This window comes from Marmota marmota, unplaced genomic scaffold, assembly GCF_001458135.2.
Source record: "Marmota marmota marmota unplaced genomic scaffold, marMar, whole genome shotgun sequence".
Taxonomy (NCBI): Eukaryota; Metazoa; Chordata; class Mammalia; order Rodentia; family Sciuridae; genus Marmota; species Marmota marmota.
Genome location: NW_026000174.1, coordinates 65,933,753 through 65,957,845, shown reverse-complemented (window position 1 = coordinate 65,957,845; position 24,093 = coordinate 65,933,753). Strand labels below are relative to the sequence as shown.

General features: G+C 45.9%; 1 protein-coding gene across 1 annotated transcript; it reads right to left on the bottom strand.

Annotated features, from left to right (window-relative positions):
* Positions 1-1,161: 1,161 nt before the first annotated feature.
* LOC107135946 (phospholipase A and acyltransferase 4-like) lies at positions 1,162-23,620 on the bottom strand. The gene is made up of 3 exons (XM_048789044.1): positions 23,585-23,620; positions 2,761-3,029; positions 1,162-1,375 (listed from the first exon to the last, which is right to left on the bottom strand). The coding sequence occupies exons 2-3, from the start codon at positions 2,971-2,973 to the stop codon at positions 1,256-1,258; spliced, it is 333 nt and encodes a 110-aa protein (XP_048645001.1). The 5' UTR covers positions 2,974-3,029; positions 23,585-23,620; the 3' UTR covers positions 1,162-1,255.
* Between the last annotated feature and the right edge of the window lie 473 nt (positions 23,621-24,093).

Here is a 24,093-nt window from a genome sequence, read left to right as displayed (position 1 = left end):
TTTTATGTAGGGCATGATGTAACGTGGGACATGCTGCATCAGAAAAGAGGAAACCTAACTTGCTGGCTGCTACCCGCTTCCCAGTCCTGGGGCCACAGGTGGCTAAGATAACGCCTGGCGATTAGCCAGAAGGCATTGCCGTGGGCTGTGATGAAGAATCGGACCACCTCTTCTGCCCTCACGTCTCCCATTACTGCCTGTAGGATGGGTGTAGAAGTAAATTCTCCCCACCCTGCTGACCTTTACCCTGATTGGCTCCTGTACATTATATTAGCTGTGTGTGTTTTCTCAATAAATGAGATCATGCTTTGACTGTTCTCCCTGGCGCATCTGCGAAGGAGGGCTGGGTATGGCGGCCAGTAGACCTTTACCTTTCTTGGCCCGTCCTGGTCGGGGCGTGCTCCCCCAATCTCTCCTGCAGGTCAGGAGGGAACGGGGGCTAAAAACCCCGACAATTTTAGCCAAAGCACGTCCCAATACTAACACTAAAACCATCACTGAGTGGTCATTTCTAGTCTCTGATTATGCTGGTTATCAAGTCCTTAATATTTCCAAGAAAAACTCATCCCCAATATTCAGTGTGCTCACTAGAAAAATATCTGGTGATCAGAGGTAAATACAGTAACCACCCTATTCAGCACAGTGCCCCTCCTGAGGAGATTTCAGGGGGCAATTAGCCTCAATCCTTTTTATTTTTATTTTTCAGGCACTTGGGAAATGTGCACAGAGACTGAGCATGCTATCTTCTAGAAAAGTCTCAAGGAAAGAGCCTGACTGGTCCTGCCCAGAGAGAAAAACTAAAAGGGAATGTATAAAGGGGGCAACCTGTGGGTGCCAACATCTGCCCTGAGGGTAAGAGGAAACGCTGAGGGGACCCCCCACCTCTGATCTCTTGCTTCCACTCTGACCATCCCTCCTTCAGGATGGGCACAGGCCACTGTGCCTCCCTCGCCTTTGCTAAAACCCTTCAAACCATACTACCCAGCTGTTGAGTAGGATGCTCCCCAAGCAGCTCATTGTCCCATATTACAGAGGAAGGAAGTCAGCCCCAAGGTCGAGCACTTTCCCCAAGGTTACAAAGCTGGAAGTTGCTGGAACCACCCAACAGGTGCTCAGTCAGTTACTTTCCTCCTTTCTGGTTTTCAGACATCACACAGCACAGAAGGATAAACACATTTATTGATTCTCCTTTAGCCATGAGGCAGGGCTAGCGAGAAAGGGGAGGGGCTAAGGGCTGCCATGCAGACAGCGGGGATCAGGAGATCAGAGGAGCTGGTGGGTGGTGAGGTCCGTCTCGACTGGAGTCTCCACAGTCACTTCTGGCACAAGATTTCTGTGGCTGCTTCAAGTTTTCACTGTTTCTTGGTGTCTGCTCCTCAAGGAAAAAAAAAAAAAAATTCCTCTTCAGCTGCGCCCAGGATCCTGAATAACAGAGGGCTATTCTGTCCCCATTATGAGAAGTTCCACCTGCAAAGCAAACAGCTCTTGTAGCATCCTCCTTTACCCTCCCCAAAGACCTGGAGGTCCCAGTCATTGTCCTGTCTTCCTGAGGCCCTACTCACTGTCCTGTCTCCCAGGGGAGGGGGACCCACCTCATCTTCTTCTCTCCCTTCCCCTGGTCAGCCCAGATCACTCAGTCCTGAGGTCTCCATTTCCTGAATTATGGCTACTTCTTCGTGTTGGGCCTATCTGGGTTCATCCTGATAATGGGCCTATGGAACCCTGGTGAGTCAGTTTCCTGGATCAGGACATTTGTTCCTGATTTGAGGCAGACAGCAAGAGCATTTGCGTCTGGCTTCCTGGGGTCAGAGGTCTGGGGTCAGACTGGAGCCAGTTTTCTAGTCTGGGCTCTACCTGAGCTTTACCCCTGCAGAGAGAGGACCAAGGTAGGAGCTGAAGAGAGACAGAGGAAACCTCAGACACCAGCGGTGCACTGTTCACAAGTGCAGCTGGGAAACTTCTGCCTCGGCTCACCTCAGTTCTAACCTCTGACTCCTCTCCACAGCTCCACCTGGATGTCCATGGGACACTTCAAGCATCCTGTCACCACATAAAACTCTTGGTTTACCTCCCAGATCTGCTCCTCCTGCCTTCATATCCGTCACATGAAGGCCTCCCATCCACCCCATGAGTCAGGCCTGGGGTCCTGGAGGTGCCATAATGTGGCAATAAGAGGCAGCACTCCAGTTACAAACAGCTGGGGTTTGAATCCAGTCTGCCGCTCCTTAGCAATGTGTCTAAGGGCAACAAAGTTGAAGGGCTGTGGAGGGGTAAGGAATGGCAGCTGGACACAGATCTTATTGTAAAAATGTTCCCTAGCTCTTGCTGCAGATCCATGAGGCTTGAATGCCGCTTGCCTGAGTGCTATTTGGGAGCTCAATAAAAATGTCATGCTTCTGGGTATCCCCAGACTCTCCTAAGGGTTCACAGGGCTTTAGGAGCTATTTCTGGGGTGTCTCTCAGAGGTGAAGAAGCCCACACCAGAGCTGGCCAGGCCCTCTGAAGTCCTTGATCCATCCTTTCCTCTGCACATGGGAAACTGAGGCCAAGAGGGGGAGGTGACCTCCCTTAAGACCCCCTGTGGATTAGTAGCAGATCTGGGGTTTGAGAACAGACATCCTGACTCCCAGCCCACAGGTCTCGAAAAGAACATGTTTACATCACTCATGGTGATTCTCCCCTCTGGCTACAAAGCCCACTCAGCCCTACCCAAGCACCCGCCCCCTCCAAAATAGACAGATCACCCACACAGAGTCTTACCTGCTCACTGTGGGACTTGCCATATCTCAGATGGGTGACAAAGTGCTCACAGTTCCAGCCCAGAACATTGTACCATATCTCCTTGCCAATCAGCTTCTCAGCATAACTGATGATTTTTTCTGCAGACAGTGGTTGGTACATGTCATCCAAGTAGTTGTTGATCTGATAGGAACAGCCCCGTGCCACATCCTCTAGCTGCTCCCGTTTCACCATTGCCTTGCCTCCCTGGACAGAGAAGGGGCTGGAGGAGCCACCTGTAGGGTTCTTACCTGCAATCAGAGACATGCTCATTGGGAGCTGAAGAGGAAAGTGAGGCACAGAGAGATGCGCGTAAGACAAGAAAGGACAGAAGGAATCTGCTGTTGAGCTTTCGGGTTTATCATTTCACCAATGTGAGTGAAGGACCCACAGATTTTGCTGTTTTTATGTTAATAAGACATGAGAATTTCCTCAAGTCAGTGGACGTTGTGATTGTCAGTGGTGGCCACGGTATTCTACATGAGCAAGTGCATCCTTTGTATGTCCATCCCCTCTTGTGGGAAGCCATCCTCACGCGTGACTGCATGACTCCCGGTTTGGGTCTGAGGCTTCTGGCTGTGTCGGAATTTTCCCGGCCCTCTCCTGATGAGAGAACCCGTCCGTGTGGGGGTGTGACTAACCACTGACCCCGGGGGCCCAATCACTGACCCTGACCTTGGAGTGCAGTCCCCTCTCAACCTTCATTGGATGGAATTATCCCCTGAATTTCTTGTTCCCCAATAAAAGGCTACTCCCTGGCGTGTCCACTCTCTCTCTCTCCTGCTAGCCCTGAGTAATCCTTGCTGCCCTGCTGGGCGGTTAGAGGTTGGAGCCAGAGAGGGGAGCTGTCTCGGACCTGGCAATACAAATAAGGTAACTGAGTCTGTGTGTTTTATTTCGATCTCTTCTAGCTAACTTTATGCCAAGAATCTCATTAATGAAACCATTGCGCAGGCCGCATGGTGGAATTGGCACCCACGAGGGGGGCATTCTAGATTAGTTAGATTGAGTGGGAGCGCGCTATAAAGATAAAGATAAAGATAAAGGAAGTGGTGACAATTTAGAGTCACAAAAGTACCTGGAGCTATTGAAGGAAAGAGACTTTAAATTAATTAAAATGGGAAATTCAACTTCTACGGATAAGGAAATGTATCTGACTATTTTAGACAGTATAATTAATCAGAAAGGAAAACAGATAAAGAAAGCTCAGTTATTACAATTCTTAAAGATTGTAGGTGAATATTGTCCTTGGTTTTGTGAACAAGAGTCTCCAAATTTATCTACTTGGGAGAAATTAGGAAGAAAGTTACAAAAGGTTTATTTTTCTAATGAACTACCTGGAGGCATAGAAAGTATTCAGAAAACTTGGACGGCTCTAGAAGTTTGCCTTTTTGAGTATATGGGTCAAAGTTCGTGGCCCACTGAAGACCTGTTAAAAGGCTTGCAGAGGGCTATTAAGTCTATTCAAATGGAAAATCCGCCTGAGGCTAAGTTAATTCCTTTTCCCTTAAGTCATTTAAAAACAGAGACGCTAGGGGCCAAACCGAAGATTAGGAATGTGACTTTAAACTTACAAGACCAGACTAGCCCGCAGGGAGATTCTAGGGACGGATATCATAGAGGACAAACCTCCGAGATCTTAGAAAGCCCTCTGGAAGAGGTAGAGGATCTTCCTGGGGAGGAAAATCCGGAAGAGATTCCTAGAGGGGCTCAGAGTTCTTCTCCGCCACATGGTTTAGAAACCCAAATTCAAAATGGCGATAGTGCAGAGTCTGACCATGACTTGCAGTCTGAGGGAGAAGAATCAGACATTGAAATTCAGGACTTACAGAGAAATCTTAACAGGCTGCGTTTAACACCGCCTGCCCAGGCTATTCGAATTCGGCCGGTACCTGCTAAAAGGACAAAATTTAACAGGTACGCTGGGTTAACAATGACTTTTCTTACCCCGTTCCAGCGAGGTATTAAGAAAGCACAGGAAGATGGGGAGGATACTAGCGGTTTTCACCTTTTTCCAGTTTTTGAGCAAGTTAATGAGCAAGATCAGAGGGTTAGAGTTCATGCTGTAATCCCATTTAAAACCATTAAGGAACTAAAAAGTGCATGTGAGACGTATGGTCCGAATTCGCCTTTTGTACAGAGCCTGATAGAAAATATTTGCTCGAAGCCCCTTCCTCCTAGTGATTGGATTTCTTTAGCCAGATCTTGTCTGAGCGGGGGTGATTTCTTACTCTGGAGGACTTATTGGACTGATTTTTGTACTGAACAGGCAGAAAAGAACAAAAGACAGGATATAGAAACGCCAGTAGAAATGTTTCTAGGGACAGGTGAATTTACTGACCTAGAAAGACAGTTAAATTATGATTTTGTAGTATACAATCAAATAACTGATTGTGCGAAACGTGCCTGGAGGCAGATTGTCCCCAAGGACCAATCCAATTTAGTTCTTACCAAAATCAGGCAAGGTGCGAGTGAACCTTACTCAGATTTCGTAGCCCGGTTGTACCAGGCTGCAAACAGGTCAATCGGGGACTCAGGAGCGAGTGAGTTCATTGTTAGGCAATTGGCATTCGAAAACGCAAATAAATACTGTCAGGATATTCTTAGACAGCACGATAAAAAAGGGACAGTTTCCGAGTTTCTTAGCCTATGTTCTGACATAGACTCTACTCATTTACAAACAGTGGCCCTAGCTGCAGCAATAAAAGAAACTTTGAAACCACAGGATTTAGTACGAAAACCTCGCGGAAAATGTTACATTTGCGGGAGAAATAATCATTTTGCGCGGGAGTGTGGCATGCGCAATTTTAAGTTCAGGGCTCCATCTACTGGCGATAATAGATATTGCAGGGATCAGCCCCATGTGGTAGATCAAGATGGCGCAGATGAGCCCGCCTTCTTGTCATCATTTCCGCCTGGCTGAACACAAACTTCCGGTCGGCCCGCCCCCGGGGCCGAGAATGAGGAAGTAGGTGGTCGCGCAATGTGACGTCATCGCGCCGACCATGGGGGCCGCCATCTTTAATTTTACTGGAGCAAAACAGTTTCCATACAAACCCCTAATAATTTTCAAGGCTTTTAAGAGATATTAATTGGCTGAAGCCATCCTTAAAACTAACTACTTCTAAATTAAGTCCTCTATTTCAGATATTACAAGGAAATCCTTCTCCAACCTCTCCACGTCAGCTAACCTCAGAGGCTAGAATGGCTTTAAGGAGAGTTGAACATGCAATTAAAAATGCACAGCTTACTAGAGTTGATCCTAAAGAAATAGTGTACTTATTAATATTTCCAACTGAGCATACCCCAACAGGAGCCATATGGCAAAGATTAGGAGTTATTGAGTGGATTTATTTATCCCACTCTCCTCAAAAGACATTAATTCCTTTTCATGATTCTATAGCTCAATTAGTAATTAAAGGTAGAACTAGGATTTTACGATTAATTGGATCTGAGCCTGATATCATAATTATTCCATTTTCTATTCAACAGACTAATTGGCTTTTTCAAACTTCTAGCTCATGGCAGATAGCTTTTGCTGATTTTCCTGTCCAGATAGATAGCCATTATCCTCGTGATAAGATTATACAATTTGCATCATTAACGTCACTTATTTTTCCAAAGATTGTACGTGCACATCCTATAGATGAAGCTTTATCGGTGTTCTCTGATGGGTCGAGCTCAGGTAAAGCAGGTTTTTATAGTCGTGTTCACACAGAGGTAATGCAAATTTCTTATACTTCTGCCCAAAGAGCAGAGCTTCAAGCTCTGATTTGTGCCTTAAATTACTTTTCAAATGAGCCTATTAATATTTATTCTGACAGCTTATATGCAGTCGGAGTTACTAAAAATATTGAAACTTCAGTTATTGGGTATACTTCATCACAAGAGTTATTTGAGTTATTTCATAATTTACAAAAGACAGTGCTAATGCCAAAGTACCCATGTTTCATAGGGCACATACGGGCTCATACTAATCTTCCAGGACCCTTAGTTTCAGGTAATANTAATTATTCTGGCTACAGTGCCCAATTACCTTGTGTTGGTCACACGATAAACATGGTGGCTGTCTGAAAGTATCATTAGAAGAAAAGACAGTGATTGGTAGACCTAGACTGACAAATAATTCTATTTATGGGGACTTAAGACCTTATAATAGATCAGTAATTAAGATGGGACTTTCCCATAACAAGCCAGTCATTTGTGTTTGTGTTTCGGCCAGGCAGAAATGATGACAAGAAGGCGGGCTCATCCACGCCATCTTGATCCGCCACGTGGGATTGAGTCCTGCAATATCTATTATCACCAGTAGATGGAGCCCTGAACTTAAAATTTCGCATGCGACACTCGCGCGCATTATGGTTACTTTTCCCGCAAACGTAGCATCTCCCGCGGGGCTTTCGTACTAAATCTTGTGGCCTTAAGGTTTCTTTTAGTGCCGCAGCTAGAGCTACTGTCTGCAAATGGGTACAGTCTATGCCAGAACATAAGCGGATAAACTCAGAAACCATCCCTTTTTTACCGTGCGGCCTAAGAACGTCCTGACAATACTTATTTGCATTTTCAAATGCCAATTGCCTAACAATAAACTCACTCACCCCCGGGTCCCTGATCGACCTATTTGCAGCCTGGTACAATTGGGCTATGAAATCTGAGTAAGGTTCACTTGCACCCTGCCTGATTTTGGTAAGAACTAAATTGGATTGGTCTTTAGAGACAATCTGCCTCCAGGCACGTTTCGCACAATCAGTTATTTGATTGTATACTACAAATTCATAATTTAACTGTCTTTCTAAATCAGTAAATTCACCTGTTCCTAAAAACATTTCTACTAGCGTTTCTAAATTTTGTCTTCTATTCTTTTCTGCCTGTTCAGTACAAAAATCAGTCCAATAAGTATGCCAGAGCAAGAAATCTCCCCCACTCAAACAAGATCTGGCTAAAGAAATCCAATCACTAGGAGGAAGGGGCTTCGAGCAAATATTTTCTATCAGGCTCTGTACAAAAGGCGAATTCGGACCATACGTCTCACATGCACTTTTTAGTTCCTTAATGGTTTTAAATGGGATTACAGCATGAACTCTAACCCTCTGATCTTGTTCATTAACTTGCTCAAAAACTGGAAAAAGTTGAAAACCGCTAGTATCCTCCCCATCTTCCTGTGCTTTCTTAATACCTCGCTGGAACGGGGTAAGAAAAGTCATTGTTACTCCAGCGTACCTGTTAAATTTTGTCCTTTTAGCAGGTACTGGCCGAATTCGAATAGCCTGGGCAGGTGGTGTTAAACGCAGCCTGTTAAGATTTCTCTGTAAGTCCTGAATTTTAACGTCTGATTCTTCTCCCTCAGACTGTGAGTCATGGTCAGACTCTGTGCTTTCGCCATTTTGAAATTGGGCTTCTAAGCCACGTGGCGGAGAAGAACTCTGTGCCCCTCTAAGAATCTCTTCCGGATTTTCCTCCCCAGGAAGATCCTCTACCTCTTCCGGAGGGCTTTCTAGGACTGCGGAGGTTTCTTGTCTATGATGTTCCTCCCTATAATCTCCCTGTGGGCTAGCCTGATCCTGCAAGTTTAAAGTCACATTTTTAACCTTTGGTTTGGCCCCTAGTGCCTTTGTTTTTAAGCGGCTCAAGGGAAAGGGAATTAACTTAGCCTCAGGCGGATTTTCCATTTGAATAGACCTAATAGTTCTCTGCATGCCTTTTAACAGGTCTTCAGGGGGCCATGAACTCTGGCCCATATACTCAAAAAGACAAACTTCTAGAGCCGTCCAAGTTTTCTGAATACTTTCTATGCCTCCAGGTAATTCATTAGAAAGATAAACCTTTTGTAACTTTCTTCCTAATTTCTCCCAAGTAAATAAATTTGGAGACTCTTGTTCACAAAACCAAGGACAATATTCACCTACAATCTTTAAGAATTGTAATAACTGAGTTTTCTTTATCTGTTTTCCTTTCTGATTAATTATACTGTCTAAAATAGTTAGATACATTTCCTTATCCGTAGAAGTTGAATTTCCCATTTTAATTAATTTAACGTCTCTTTCCTTCAATATCTCCAAGTACTTTTGTGACTCTAAATTGTCACCACTTCCTTTATCTTTATCTTTATAGCGCACTCCCACTCAATCTAGCTAATCTAGAATGCCCCCGTCGTGGGTGCCAATTCCACCATGCGGCCAGCGCATTGGTTTCATTAATGAGGTTCTTGGCATAAAAGTTAGCTAGCGAGATCGAAATAAAACACACAGACTCAGTTACCTTTTTCTATGACCAGGTCCGAGATGGCTCCCCTCTCTGGCTCCAACCTCGAACCACCCGTAGGGCAGCAAGGATTACTCAGGGCTAGCAGGAGAGAGAGAGAGAGAGCATGCCAGGGAGTAGCCTTTTATTGGGGAACAAGAAATTCAGGGGAGAATTCCATCCAATGAAGGTTGAGGGGGGCCACACTCCAAGCTCAGGGTCAGTGATTGGCCCCCGGGGTCAGTGGTCAGTCACACCCCCACACGGACAGGTTCTCTCATCAGGAGAGGGCCGGGAAAGCTCTGACACAGATTAGTCAGAGCGCCTCAGACCCAAACCAGGAGTCGCCCAGTCCCGTGTGAGAATGGCTCTCCACACGTGACTTCATAGGAGATGATATAAAAAGGAATTCAATATCATTTCTGATCAAATGAATGCAAATGAAAATCACAAAGGTACACACCTATCCTTCTTCCAGAGGGACTGATATTAAAAAGAATGACAAGAAAAAGTGTTGTCAAGAAAATAAATCTGCTAAAGTCAGGATGGTGGAGTAGAGAGAGGAAGAATGACCCAACAGGTCCTCAACACCAGACATACGAAGCCAGGAAAACTGCTCCTCAGTGAGATGAGTAACAAAGGAAACTCACTAGAACATAATACTGAGCTGTAAAGTTTAAAAAAATTTATAGAGCTACAGAAAGTTGAGCATAAGAAATAATACCTTAGAGATGTGCCAACTGTGGCTGGCAGAGAGCTCAGACAGAAGAGATGTGTGGCTGGTGGATAAAGAAATGAAAACCGAAGAAAGGTGGACCCAGGGGAACTTGGGGTTTGCAGAGGAAGGGTGATTTTAATGGACATAGGGTTGGTGGGGAAAATGCTTCAGTGAAAACAAATCCAAAGCAGTCGGCTGGGGAGAAAATGTGCCATGGGCACGGTGAGCCCTCCATGGGTGCAGCTTCGTGGACATGCCAGCAGGTGAGGAAAAGGTTCCCAGGTGCTGAAAGCTGTCTCTGTTCAGCTGGTATAACTCATAAATAAATAGGAACTCACAAGGAAAGTGAACAGCAGCTTAAAATTCCCAGAGGGTGTCTGAATCAGAGAGACTAAAACAGTACAAATAACCTTTTACTTGGACCATTCAGCCTCTGGATCCCAAGGGAGAAAAATCCTATAATAGTTGGCACCCCACAAGAGCTATTGTGAAGATGCTCATTGAGGCCGTGCAAGGGCATCTGCACATCAGGGTGGACACTGGGAAGGCACATCCACAGAGGAGAAGTAGAATCTGCTGGAGACTTAGTCACTGTGCTGGAAAAGTGGATCTTTCCCAGAAGTCCCAGAGGTCCAGAAGCCCAGCAGAGATAGGAAGCTCTATACCAACAGGAGGAGTGCCCCAAATCTCAAGTACCCACCAACAGAATTCCAAACCCTACAGAAGTCCAAACACCAACAACTGGGTTCTCCAATCTAGAACTCTGTGTCACCCTGCTGCGGGATTATGCAATTCATCAGCACTGCCCAGTCTATCCCACCCAGTATTGGGAGACTGGAAGCTGAGAGCGCCTATCTCATCTGGCAGCCAGTCAAGGAACACGGGACAGTGTCCAAAAGCACATGGCCCAAAACAAAGATAAAGAATGATAATCCAAAATGATAATCCAAAATGTGGGGGGTAAAAAAGAATAAAAATCTATCTCTGCCAACAGATTTGACCACCTCAGTGGAAATAAGCCCTCTCTTCTCTCATCAAGATTTTTTTCTTTTTCTTTTTTTCTTCCTTTCCCCCTTACTCTCTCACTTTTTTTAAAACTCTATTTAAATTTTAACTTTTTTTCAAACATCATTTTATCATATTGTATTATTCTTCACTTTCTTCATTATGCATCATTGTGTGTGTGTGTGTATGGGAGTGTACATGTGTGGTTGTGTATGCTCTCACTGTGCAGATGAGTTTGAATGTATATTCATATAATTTACCCATCAGTAGCTCTCTCTTGCATGGGTTCATTATTTAGCCTAGATTAGACTGAGATGGGGTGCAGTTATGTGAGAGCTCATCTTGTTTCCATCTGACGTTTGCTGGTTCATTCATACCTAGATTCTGGGCCCTCACACCTCCCCTCCTTCACTCTCTTCCCCCAGTAACAGCCCAAATCTCCTATTGCCTCCTCTTTTCTTTTTTCCATTACTTTCAGTTAACTTCTTATTCCTTCTTTACGTTCCTTGACGCCTGTTTCCTATCTCCGGTCTCTTCTCTGATCAATTTTTCAAATACTTCAAACTTTCTCTTACCGTCCTACCCTGTTTTGTCTTTAGAAACTGTAAACCCACCAAATAATAAAAATCTTATAGATTATGTGACTGCTGCCTCATTCAAGTTGTGGTTTTTAACACAGCAGGCAACATAGTACACACCTGTTAAAAAGCCTGATCTAGTTCATAATTTCTTTTTATTGTTGGTACTATTGTCAAAAACTGACCCCACCATTCCTATATTGGTGGCAGTTAGTGTTTTAAATGTCAAAGTAGACACCAGACATTTATATTAAGGCTGTACGGCAGTCGCAGACATTAATGGTATTCCTGCCTTCCCCTCCCTCTGGGAGGAACAGGAAGAGATCAACACGCTACGAGATCACAGAGTAGTGATCCTGCTGCTGAGAAGTACATCTCAATGAAGCAACAGTGAATCTCACTGCCCCCCCCCCATCTAGCCCCACTTGAGCCTTAATATTACTCCAACTCAAAGAATGTAGGAGACAAAAACCCCAAACCAACAACAAGGAGGAACAATCGGAAAGGGACCTCTGGTTCCATTCCTTGAGGTCCCTACTCAAATACCAAAAAACCAGAGAAATCCTAGAATAAACACACACATGCACACGCACACACACACACAGACACACACACACACAGAAGTATACAATGAAGAAGAGAAATCCATCTCATGAGGATTTTTGTCTTCCCCCTTTTTTAATAGGGGGAACCCAGCTTTATTTAGAGATCTTTGTTCTCTTTCCATAATTCTCATTGTCTACAGCTGGTTTTCCTTCCTCAAATCCTAATTCCAAACTTTCAGAGTCAATTTCTAGACAAATATCCCCCCATCTCCATCACTTTCTGATACCCAGGGTCCAGCTCCTAAGCCCACTACTTTGACTTAAAGTTTTGTCTTCATTCCTGGCCCTTGGTTCTTTCCTTTTTTAAAAATTAAGCTCAGTTGTAGATATGTCCAACCTTTCTAGGTGCTTTTAAAAAATATTTATTTATTTATTAGTTATAATTGCACACAGTACCTTTATTTGTATGTGGTGCTGAGGATCAAACCCAGGGCCTTGCACATGCTAGGCAATGCTCTACCGCTGAGCCACAACCCCAGCCCCTTCTAGTTGCTTTTAACTAGAATAACTTTATATGTGAGACAGTAGATTAGATTCTGGGCCACAATAATGAGAAAAAGGTAGCTGACCTCAGGGAACAACAAATCTTATAGGAGGAGTAGATGCAAATCACAAAAACACAAGCCAAATTAAGTCATACACATGATAAGTGCTACAAATAAGGGAGGTACCTGGAGTCCTGAGAGCTTTGACCTAATCCTAGAGTGAAGAGAATTTTTTTTTTTGAGAAAAGGACCCATTGTTCCAATGAAGAAAATAGGTATTCACATTGTAGGTGCTCTAGGAAAATGGCCTTGGCGCAGGTAAGGTTCTGGGACATGGGTTGTCCTGAAAGAGGGGAGGTCTTCCTCTCCATGTGGCCAAGCGATATGGAGCTATGACTCTGGTGAAGCAGCCGTGGTAGAAAGCACTGGCATTGTGAAAGGTGAGCTGAGCCCTTGGATATGTGGGCAGAGCAGGGATAATGCAAGGTTCATCCTTCAGGATTCAAAACAGGCTAATCTGGGCTGGGCCTGGGATTCAGAGCACACTTACATTCAGTGGTAGCAAAAGTAACATGTTCCCTTAGTTGTTTTTCCTTCCTGGTAATTCAGAGCTTCTGTTAAATTCCCTTTATTAACTTAGATCTGGTTGTGCTATGTTATGGGACTTAAGGAACCAGCTTGCCGCCTCTTTGGGGTAATGAGCAAAGTATAGATATCGCCTCTCTCCCAGAGCCACAATGGTAGTGGCCACAGTGACCCCTCGGTGGATCACCCTATCTGGGTTGGGTGCTCTCTGGGAAGGTTGCTGGTGGTAAAGGCACCATCATAGCAGCCTGTGGGATGAGTCTGGAAGACCACAGGGGTCTTGCCATTTCTGAAAGCACAGTCAAAGCGTGCAGGAAAATAGCAAGGAGCCCTGTGGAGTAAAATAACTTACTGGAATCAAACAGGGCCAACACGATTCCCCTATGCTTGGGAATATAAAGTGACTGCAACTTCACATACTGGTCATAGGTAGGTGAAGCCTAGACTCTTTGTTACAAGTGAACATCCTTTATAAAAAAGAGCCGACCAGTAGAGGGCACTGGAGATTGGTGGAAGGTGTCCTTCTGTCAGGGATGTTGGACTCATGTAGATGTTGGAATTACCCAGGAGTCCTAGTCCTCTATCCATCTCAAGAATAAACTAAAGTGAGACAGAAATAAAATGCATTGAACAAATTTATTGAGCATCTGCTATGGGTCAGGGATTATTCTAAGGTATCTTATGTCATCTCAGCCCTGGTGAACTAAAGAAGAAGAAATTGAATCTTAGATATTGGAGTCTTTTTCAAGGATGTGAAGTTGAAAGAGCTCAGTGAGTGGTCAGTTAATAGTTCTTGCTTCCTTTTCAATGATCCATAAGTGTACAATCAAATAGTGGAAATATCCCTTGGAATAAAGAAGCTTCTCTGGATCTGGGTTCAACTCAGACTCTCCATGACATCCCAGAGGACTTCTCAGGAGCTGCCTCACAGTTGGGCTCAGTAGCAAAGGATCTCTTGTGGTCAGGGTGAGTCGGGATCTCATAGATCCATTCTCTAGTCCACCATTCTGCACCCAGAGTACCTGACCCAGAATGGGGCTCCACCTGTCTGAAAGCAGCCAGAGGTTAGAAGAGAATTTGTGATTTGAACTCTGGTGTTCTCAAGCTGCAGTTGGCTCAGAATTTGGAAGAAATCTAGGTGGCTGAGAGCACACAGGGCTGGATGAGGAGGTGCTGTCCCAGTTTGAGAATGAGGGTGCTGGTGCACATCAGAGGCAGCTGGGAGTGTGTGGAGTATGCCAGCCTCGAAGTGATGAGGCCTCAGCTGATGAGCTTTAAGTAAATCATGAGACTGGAGAAATCACATGGCCTTGGCTTCAACTTCATCTTCTTTAGGATGAAGATAAGAAATACCTGCCCTGACTACCCTGCAGGGTTGTGGGAGGAGCAACTGCTTGTGACATCAGCTCCCATGTGAGCAGAGCTTCCCAGTCTTCACAGCTCTTTTCCACTCCTTTCATCCTCACAATGAACTATTAAGTGGACAAGACAAAGCCTCTTGCCCGCTTCCTACCTGAGAAAAACAAATCTCAGCCAGTAAGGTGATCGCTTAGAAGATCTGCTAGCTGGTCAGCACAAGGCCAGAATCTGAGACAGTCTTGCCTGATCCGCAGGGCAGTGAGCATCCCCTGGACCACGCTGAGTCATCCTGAGAAAGGATTTCCACCACCCAAAATACAGAAAAGAGAAAACAATGGGAGTCAGTGGGTGTGGCACTGATTTTGAGGACAAAAAAAAAGAGGCTCAAATTCTAAGTGACCTCTTAGCTTTGGTTACTTTGGACAAGTTATCAGGACCCTCTGGGTCTCAGTATCCCCATGTATACATCAAGTGAATGATATTCTCTATGTGATCGAGGCCCACTGTGGGGCTCTCTTTCGTCCAGTGAGGAGGTCCATGGAACAGGGTAGAGGAGAGTGTGGCTGTGGAGTCGCTAATCAAGACCTCCGGAGACCAAGCAGGAAGCAGGTCTGACTTTACTGTGCAGTTACCATGCATATATACTCAGGCAGTAGCTAGGCAGATTACAGGCAGCCACCAATGCAATTTCTGCTCACTGTCCTTGCAGCGACCAGTCGAGGAGTGGGCCATGGAGCAAGTGCAGGGACTGCAACACATGGCCTCACACCCAGGACTGTGCCTACAGGCTAAGCGGCCTGCCGCTCAGGTGCCTAGCATGAGGTGGGTGGCCTGCCACTCAGACGCCCTTAACATATGCCATGTATGCAGTACTCCATGCACTTGACCCACAACCCACCATTTAAATGTCTGGCCCTTGGAATCCACATAAGAGATGTCAGGAGGAACCTCTGGTGTTTGCCAGCAGTTACTTTCACCTCTCTGTAAACAGCTCCAAAGACAATCACCCCACCGGGGGTCTTACCTGCTTGCTGGAAGTGCTTGCTGTATCTCAATTCAGCGACAAAGTGTCCACAGTTTGAAAATAAAAGGTTGTAGTGATATGATTCACCAACTCTCCGCTATGCCAAACTCATGATCTCACGGACAGGCTGTGGTCGGGACTTGTCCAAGTAGTTGTTGACAATGTAACAGTCTATCTCTGCCACCTCCTTCAGAAGCTCACATTTCAGATTTTCATGTTGTCTCTTACTCCAAGATTCAGATGAGGCAGACTGACCTGGGATCACAGAAAGATGCTCCTCAAGGTGATGTCAAGCTCAGTGTGTAAGGGAGGAAAAGGAGGGTGCTAACCTGGATCTCAATGTCCTCAAAGGCCCGTGTTCTGCAGTCTTGGTCCACAAGGAGGTGCTATTGAGAGGTGGTGGTACCTTTGAGAGAGGGGCCTTGGAGAAGTCTGTTTGGTCATTGAGGGCATGTCCTTGAGGGGGATATTGGGACCTTGGCCTCCTCTGCTCTATTTGCTTCCCAGCCACCATGATGTGAGCAGCTTTGCTCCATCACACAGTCCCCACCATGATGCTCTGCCCCCAAATCAATGGAAACAACAAATATGGACTGAAACCTCTGCACCTGTGAGCCGAAATAGACCACTCCTCCTTTAACGTTGACTTGCTCAGGTATTTTGTCACAGCATTCGAAATCTGACTGAAACACGGGGTCGTGCAGGCTCCCACCAAGATTTCCAAGGACAGGGAGGAGACCAGGCAGTGCATGGAAGATCAGCGTTCCCGCACGCAGCCCCTACCAGGGAAATGTGGGGAGCAGGGAGAGTGGAGCTGAGCCTCAAGGGAGATCCCAAGGAGAAAGACATGCCTGCAATGAGGACCACCTGCCAGGGAAGCCACAGGCAGCCTACAAAGCAGCCCAGGAGAGTGGCCATGAGGGCTGCAACCAGCAGAGCCCTAGGGGTGGGGCTGCCCGAGCCTTGGGAGTCCTCATGCCCACTGCAGTGGGCTCTGGCTGCCCGACAAGCAGCTACAGGAGTAAAAGTTTCCCCTGATGCTTTCTGTCTTGTTCTGGTCTGGTCTCTCCTCTCTGTCCCCAGCCTTCCCTTTAGGAATGGAATGCATTCCTTGTGCCTGTGCCACCGTTGGCTCTAGAAGTAGGAGGCTTGTTTTATTTTAATTTTACAGAGGTTCAGAGCTGAGTTTGCCTTGAGTCTCAGGAGACTAATATGCTTGGACTTTTGCACAATGTGGAGTAGCTGAGATTTTGGAATCTCTTTGGGTTGGACTAAGGCATTTTGCATTGAGGGATGCTCACAAACCTTTTGGGAACCAGGGACAGAATGCTGTAATTTTGATCTTAGCTGTTTCTCAAATATGTCTTGGAGGCTTGCTCCTTGAAGAGGTACTAGTGGGAGGTGATGGTGCTTTTAGAGATGGAGCCTAATGGAAGGTCATTGAGGATGTTCCTTCAAAAAGGATAACGGGCTCCCAGTCTCTTCCTCTGCCTCTCTCTCTTTTTTTTTTTTTACTTCCTGACCACTGAATGAGCACTTTTGCTCTGTCGCATACTTCCATAATGTACTCCTTTGACATAGGCCCCAAAGCAGCTGGGCCTGTTGATCAAGGGTCTCCAAAACTGTGAACCAAAAACTAAACCTTTTCTCTTTATCAGTTGATTACCTCAGGTATTTTATAGTATCAGAAAGCTGACTAACACAGTGGGGAATGAGAATGAACAAAAAGATTGCTATTAGCCTCTGAGTGTGACCATCCTTTCCTAAACTTGTCTTCCACTCTTGTTTCCTATTAAATATAACATGTGCACAATTATTTGATGAACAACATGTATCGCCTAAATACATCATGGTATGTTCAGAATATGTTTCCATAGCAACAACTGTGAGGCCTTGTTACAAGCATAATGGTTACTACGGTACACAACTATATCAAGACACCTTCATTTATTTTACAAATCCTCACTCATTAGACATTTAAGTTGTTTATACTTGTTCTTTATTTTAGTCAATGACTTTAAACAAATGCTTACTCCTTATGAGTCTTTGGGCACAGATCTCACTCAGACAAGTTTTTGAAAAGTTACCTTCCGGGTTACAAAGTCTATCTCCAGCCAGGCACAGTGGTGTGCACCTGCAATCCGAATGCCTTGGAGGCTGAGACAGGAAGCTCATGAGTTAAAAGCCAGCCTCAGCAACTTAGTGAGGCACATAGCAACTCAGCAAGACCTTGTCTTGAAATAAAATATAAAAAAGGCTAAGGATGTGGCTCAGTGGTCAAGTGTCCCTGGGTTCAAATCCTGGTATTAAAAAAAAAATCGATCTCCATTTTATAGTTACAATTTTGATCCAGAAAAGGTAACATATCCAAGAACCAGAAGTTGTAAGGCAAGAATTTGAAACAACTTCAAAAGCCTGGCTATTTCTGTGCTATTATGCAGAAAACTTTATGCCTCAATTGCAAGTGAGAATGTTCTTAGTATTTTCTTACTTCCTGTCACCTGGTGTCATCCTGGACACATAAGAGATGGTCCACAGAATTGCCATTCTTCAGTGAATAAAAATCTGGGGTATTATAACTTGAAGGGAAACAGAAGCTCATAAGCTCAGTAATGAATTGCACATTTGTTCACTCTCCTCAAAGCTAGCGTTTAAACAAATAACTCGTATGTACCTGTCTTGCTGACATGGACCACATAACCACCTGCTACATAGACAGCCCAGTGTCTATAGAAAATGCAGTCGGTTCTCAATCAGGTCTCCAGGTTGTGGGTCTTCATGGGACTGCAACAGAAAAACCACAGACAGTGTAGACAGAGTTCTAAAAAACATCAGAAACCCTTTGGGGAGCTTCTGAAATACCCTGTGGTAACTGGTGGTACCTCAAAGGGAAGAGACTTTGAGTGACTGGTGAGAGTACCAGCTTTGCTGTCACTATCCAAGGACCCTTTGGAGGGGCACAGGAGACAGGGTTTGCTCCTAGTGTGTGTTTCATAGCTTTGGTGCCATGCATTTAGGTATGTGCACATGATTGCATTTTTACAAATGTTCTAATGGCATGTGACCCCGCATGAAAGATCAGCACAGTGGAATATGCAAGAGGCATCGTCTATGTTGGAGAAACTCACCAAATGTGGGCCGAAACTGTTGACTGTTGAACCCTCTATTTATGCTGGCCCTCACGCCTCATAGTTGTTGTGTATTAACTGTGTTTATCTTTTATTTCCTATTCCAAGGTTTTGAAATGGAGGAATTGCTGACCCTGGAGAGCCTCCCCACCATCAAAGGGATACACAATTCCTAGAGTTGGCCATCAACCCCCAGCCCCGAACACAAGTGAACCAACCAATCCTCAACCACTCTCCCAAACACCTGCGTCACTATTTTCTCACACTCCAGGCCACTGCTGTCCTTCTCTCCCTCAACCAGAGAGCAGACCTTACTAGCCATGCTGTGGTCACTGCTTCTCTACGTAGTCACTCTCCTCCCAGGATGGAGGGTGCCACTGCAGGTTCCCTTCCCTGCCCATGCCTTGGAGCCTGCCTTCTGCCCTCTCTCCTTTTCCTGTTCCCTCTCTCCTCTTCCCGTTCCCTCTCTCCTCTTCCTGTTCCCTTCCTGTTCTCAGTGCACAGACCCCACCTCCAGCAGTCAGCCTCCACTCTTCCATCAATTCCTGTGCTCCTCTGTCACCCTCCTTCTCTTTCCCACCTGCATTCAATGCCCAAGTCCCCTCCATCTGGCTCAAGAAGCTTCTCCTGAATCTGTTAGCTCATCCCATCTCACCTTCCACTAACAAGGGCCACTTCTGCTACAACACAGCCCCTGCTGGCCTCCCTCCCTCCTGTCCCAACCACTCCTTATCCAGGTTCTCCATCATCCAGGGGCACCATCCACAGGAAATTTCTGACCATGATCCATCCTCGCCATCGGGCCCTTCCCCCCTCACCCCCTTACCCTCATCCCTCTGCACTCCTCCTGTTCTGCTCTTACCAAGCTACCTGTTTCTCTCGCCTCAGGTTTTCTAACCCCTACATCTTTCCCATCATCTTCTCTCTGTCTTCACACACCTTCCCAGGCCCTTTCTCCACAGCACAAACCGTGCTCCATGGAGACATCCCTCCGCTGAGGAGCCTCCTGCCCCAGGTGGCCAGCTGGCCCTCCTCCAGATCCCCAGGCCTGCAACACCTCCGCCTCTGTGCACACATCACCTGGGGAGGTGCTGTTCTACCCTGACTGTCCCCTCCCTGAGCCCATCTGGGTTTCAGATCTATTTGGGAATAGTAGGATTGGGTTTAGGATTCACTGCTCAGCTCCTTCTCCATTTTGACAAAAGCTGATCATGGACCAGGGCACAGCAGGACTCCCAGAAGGGTCAATCTGGGGAGTGCCTCAGACTCTCTGGTTCTAACCATTTCATTACCATTGTTGTTATTTTATTTATATTTAAAATTTAAATTTGATTTTTTAAAAAAATGTTTTCTTAATGCATTATAATTGTGCATAATATTGGGGTTTCTTTGAACGTAACCAAATACGCATGGGATATAACTTATGCCATTCCAGTCCCCAGTACTTCCTCTTCTCACTCCTCCCCTCCCCTGTTCCACTTCCTCTATGCCATAAAGACAGCATCCTCCTGCCTCTACGAGTTACCTTGGACTAGGATCGGCAGCCTGGGATTCTCTCTGGAAAGATCTTGGGGCAGGCAGGAGGCGTTTGCATAAAAACAGAAGTAAACTAAGAGCAGCTTCAGCAGCCTGGACCTTTGCTGTCTCTTTAAGAGGAGGACAGGAATTTGATGGGCCAGGCTCAGTTAGCAGCTCATCACCAAAGACCCAGGCTCTTTAGGTCACACTGACCCTGTGTCTACAGTGTTACACTGCATGGGCCACTACGGCCACAGCAGCCTCAAGTGGCATATTTCACCTAGTAGTGTCCACAAGAAAGAGCAAGATGTTTCCCACCATTTGTCTCCCTTCTCAGGAAATCAAATTCTTCCTCCCAGGGCTGACTTGCTCCCACCTTTCATTGGCCAGAAACTGGAGCACATTTTCATCCCCAAACTGTGGGCATAGCAGAAGGGGATCCTCTGACAGTCTCAGACACCCACCGTGCATCACCTGGACCTGGGGAGGGCCTCCTGCTGCCCTGTGAACACCAGTGCTCAATCTCTCTGCTCCCTGGAGGATCTGGCAGGAGATACTGACGTGAGGCCTCCCTGGCAGCAGGCATGGGGAATGGGCTGGGTCCCATCAGAGGAAGCCTGTGCCCTGGGACTCTGCAGGGCACCATCCTCCACAGCTCCATTCCCCTCCATAAGACCAGGCCCTGGACACTTTGCCTAGTATCCGTGCACTCTTCATTCTCAGGCTTGGGCATGAAATGATACATTCTTACCAATTTATATTGCAGATTCTCATAGAAGTTCTCTGGAACTGGCTCTGCTGATAGAGATTTTGTGAAAGCACCTCAGGAGAATCTGAGGCGCAGCCCTGGTGAGGATCTCTGCTTTAGGCCTTGAAGAATCTGGGGTGTGTCTGGACCCCTTACCACGAGTGATCAGCCCTAGGCTAGCTCTCCAAGCCACGAATCCTCAGCAGCTCAGCCCCTGGTGAAAATTAGTGACTGGCCAGCTGAGGGGGTGGGTGTCTAAAAGATGGGGCCCATTTAGGAGATGATAGAGGGCAGAGGAGGTGGTGGGGACACTCCAAACTAGGGAGCAGGACCCCGGTGACTACCATGGTCAGGTGGCACCAGGCAGAGTGTGCAGGCCTAGGTGAGGAGAACCAGGAGGAGATGGGTGTAGCTCATGTGCCCTCTGAGCCTTCATAAAACAGGGATAAGATAGATACAGGGCCCTGCTCAGCCCAGGGTTAGAGGAGGAGCAGGTACGTAAAACAGCTTGAGTGCAGGAGTTTCCCAGTTTTCACCTACTTTCCTCTCATCTAATTTTCAAAATAACCTCGTGGTTTTGAAGAATCAGGTCCAACTGTCCCTTATTCTGGATAAGACAACTGAGTCTAAATTGTGTAAAGTGACTCTGTCAGGGTGTCCCAGCTGGCCCGTGGCAGTGTTAGAACCTAAACTGGCTACAGAGAGTTTTAAAGCCAGTTTCCCACCCACTGTGCAATGCAGATAATCCTTTGGAAGACTTTTCTAGAATGAAAGGTGATCATTAGGCATGTGACCCACCTGAGTTCACTCCTCATCTGATGTTGGACATGTTGCCTGAACTTCATGAGGACCAGGTCCCCATATGCAGACTGTGGAAATGTCATCAGTACTGCAGTCTAAATGTGACGATCCTGCTAATACTGTAGTATTAATCCTGTAGCAGTATTGTATTGTATTATATGAGAAATACCACGAGGACTCCCCTGGTAGTTCCCCAAATCCCCACCTGTAATCCCACACCAAGAAGAACTACAGAGAGGAGAGGACTCCCCAAAGGGGACCTTACCAACATGCGGTGGACCCTGCCGTACCTCAGATCAATGATGAATCTCTTACTGTTATCACAAATAACTGTATATGTCCTCTTGTCACCAACCGTCTTCTCTGTGGAACGGACAATCACATCCACAGGCAGAGGTCTGTACTTATGGTCCAGGTGGTTGTTGACCTGGTAGAGGCAGCCCCAAGTTGCGTCCTGCAGGGTCTCCTTCGTCACCACAGCCTGACCCCTGACGAACATGAAGATGCTGGAGGAACCCATCCTGGGGAACATACCTGGGAACATGGGAAAGGCAGGAGCTTGAGGGCAGAGAAAAAAGGGAGAGGAGGTGACAACTGCTGAGCTCTGTGTTAACCTTCCGCAGAGAGCGTTGGAGGGATCACAGGTTAACCTCTGTTCTTTTTGCTTGACAAGATGTGACGTGAATACTGCCCATGCAGGAACGTGATTGTGGATGGCTGTCCTGGGTGACGCTGTCACTGTATTGCATTATAAACAGGTACAGAATCTGATCGATCCCTTCTATGGGCATTTAGTTTGTTAAAAACTAGATATTATACAAAATAATGTTATAAATATACAGAAATAAGCTTGTTTATATTTATACATTTTTGTGATTTAGAAAGGGATCACTTTTTATACACTTTTGTGATTTAGATTTTATTAGTACCTATCAAGCTTAGATACTCTGCAGGTCTGTTTTATATGTTTTCTAGTTTAATGCTCATTCTACCCTTTGGGAAATATTATCGTCTTCATTACAGAGAACCAGCATCACGTCTAGAGATAGATTATTAGACTTTTCTGTGATATGATAAGTCCTAGGACCAGGATGTAAAATTGCTTCTCTCAAGCCCCAAAGGGCAGGCTCCTTCTACGCACTGAGCCAAACATTGAACTTTATCTAAATGTATTCTGTCCAAGTCAGGTGCAGTGACGTGCACCTGCAATTCCAGTGACTTGGGAGGCTGAGGCAGGAGGATTGCAAGTTGTGAGACCCTGTCTCAATAGTTAGAAAACACTGGGGGTGTAGCTCAGTGGAAAGTGCCCCAGGGCTCAATCACCAATACAAATAAATAAATAAATAAATAAATACATTCCATCTAAAGACCTGGCTTAGTTCTGGGCACACAGATAGGAGCACAGAAGAGCTGTTAAGTGATGGAGTACAAAGTCCATTCTCAGGTCAGTACAGGTGTCCAGGTGGAGAGGGAAAGTAGCTAATGAGAACAAGGACTGAGGTGCTTGTGTCTGTTTATATCTACTATCAACGCTGGAGTATTGCAGTTAGAATTCATCTCTTTGAGAGAAAACTATCCACTCCCTGGAAGTAAGACATAAAATAGGACCAAGTGTTCTCACGGGTATGCTTTGTCTTACAAGGCCTCTGGGGTCATCTGCCTGAAATAAATTTGGTTTATTTACTATGACCAATTCCTACAGTTTTACAACTCTTTCAAAGTAGATGATAATTTGTAGAAAACATGGCAATGTCTTATTCTGATACTGATGACAATGATTTTTGTCCAAAGGCAATACAAATGTTTAGTGATAAGGGCACATCCAAGGTTAAGGAATTGCTGCTCTTTTTAGTACAGAAACCAGCCTGCTTCATGTTGAGCAGGATTGTTCCAGCACTCTTCTCTTTTCATTGGCTGAACACACATCTATTCCCTTCAGGCTCCTCCTGTTAACCAGATTTTTCTCATTAACTAAGAAACACTTTGGAAATTTCCTTTTCAACAGTCCTAACGTGGAGCAGTCAGATGGATCACATAACCGTTTCCCACATGGATGGCCCGATCCAGACAGCCAAGGTGCCAAATCTCAATCATGTCTCAAGGCTGGGGATCACTGAAGGACTGCAGTAGAATAAAACCAGACAGAGCAGACAGGCTCCCAGGCAACAGCAGAGACCCCAGCTGAACTGGGCCCGGGGGCCCCTTGCAGGTTCATCTCCTGGTGAGAAACGTGTTTGTCTATTTGTATCTACTATCAAGGCTGATGTTTGCATTTAGAATTCATTCTTCTAAGAAGGGAGACCCTTCCCAAGTTTCTGTGCCTGCGGATTCCCCAGACCCTCTGTCACTTTGCCAGCCTCTGCTCCGCGGGGAACTGGTGCATGGAAGCCTGCAATGGGAGGGAGGAGGTTGAGGGAGGAGGTTGTCTGGGTGTGTGTGTCGCGTGTGCACAGAGGACACAGACGTGCATGCAGAGGCGCAGTGTGTCCCGACACGAGGCCCCACATTCCAGCACCTTTGC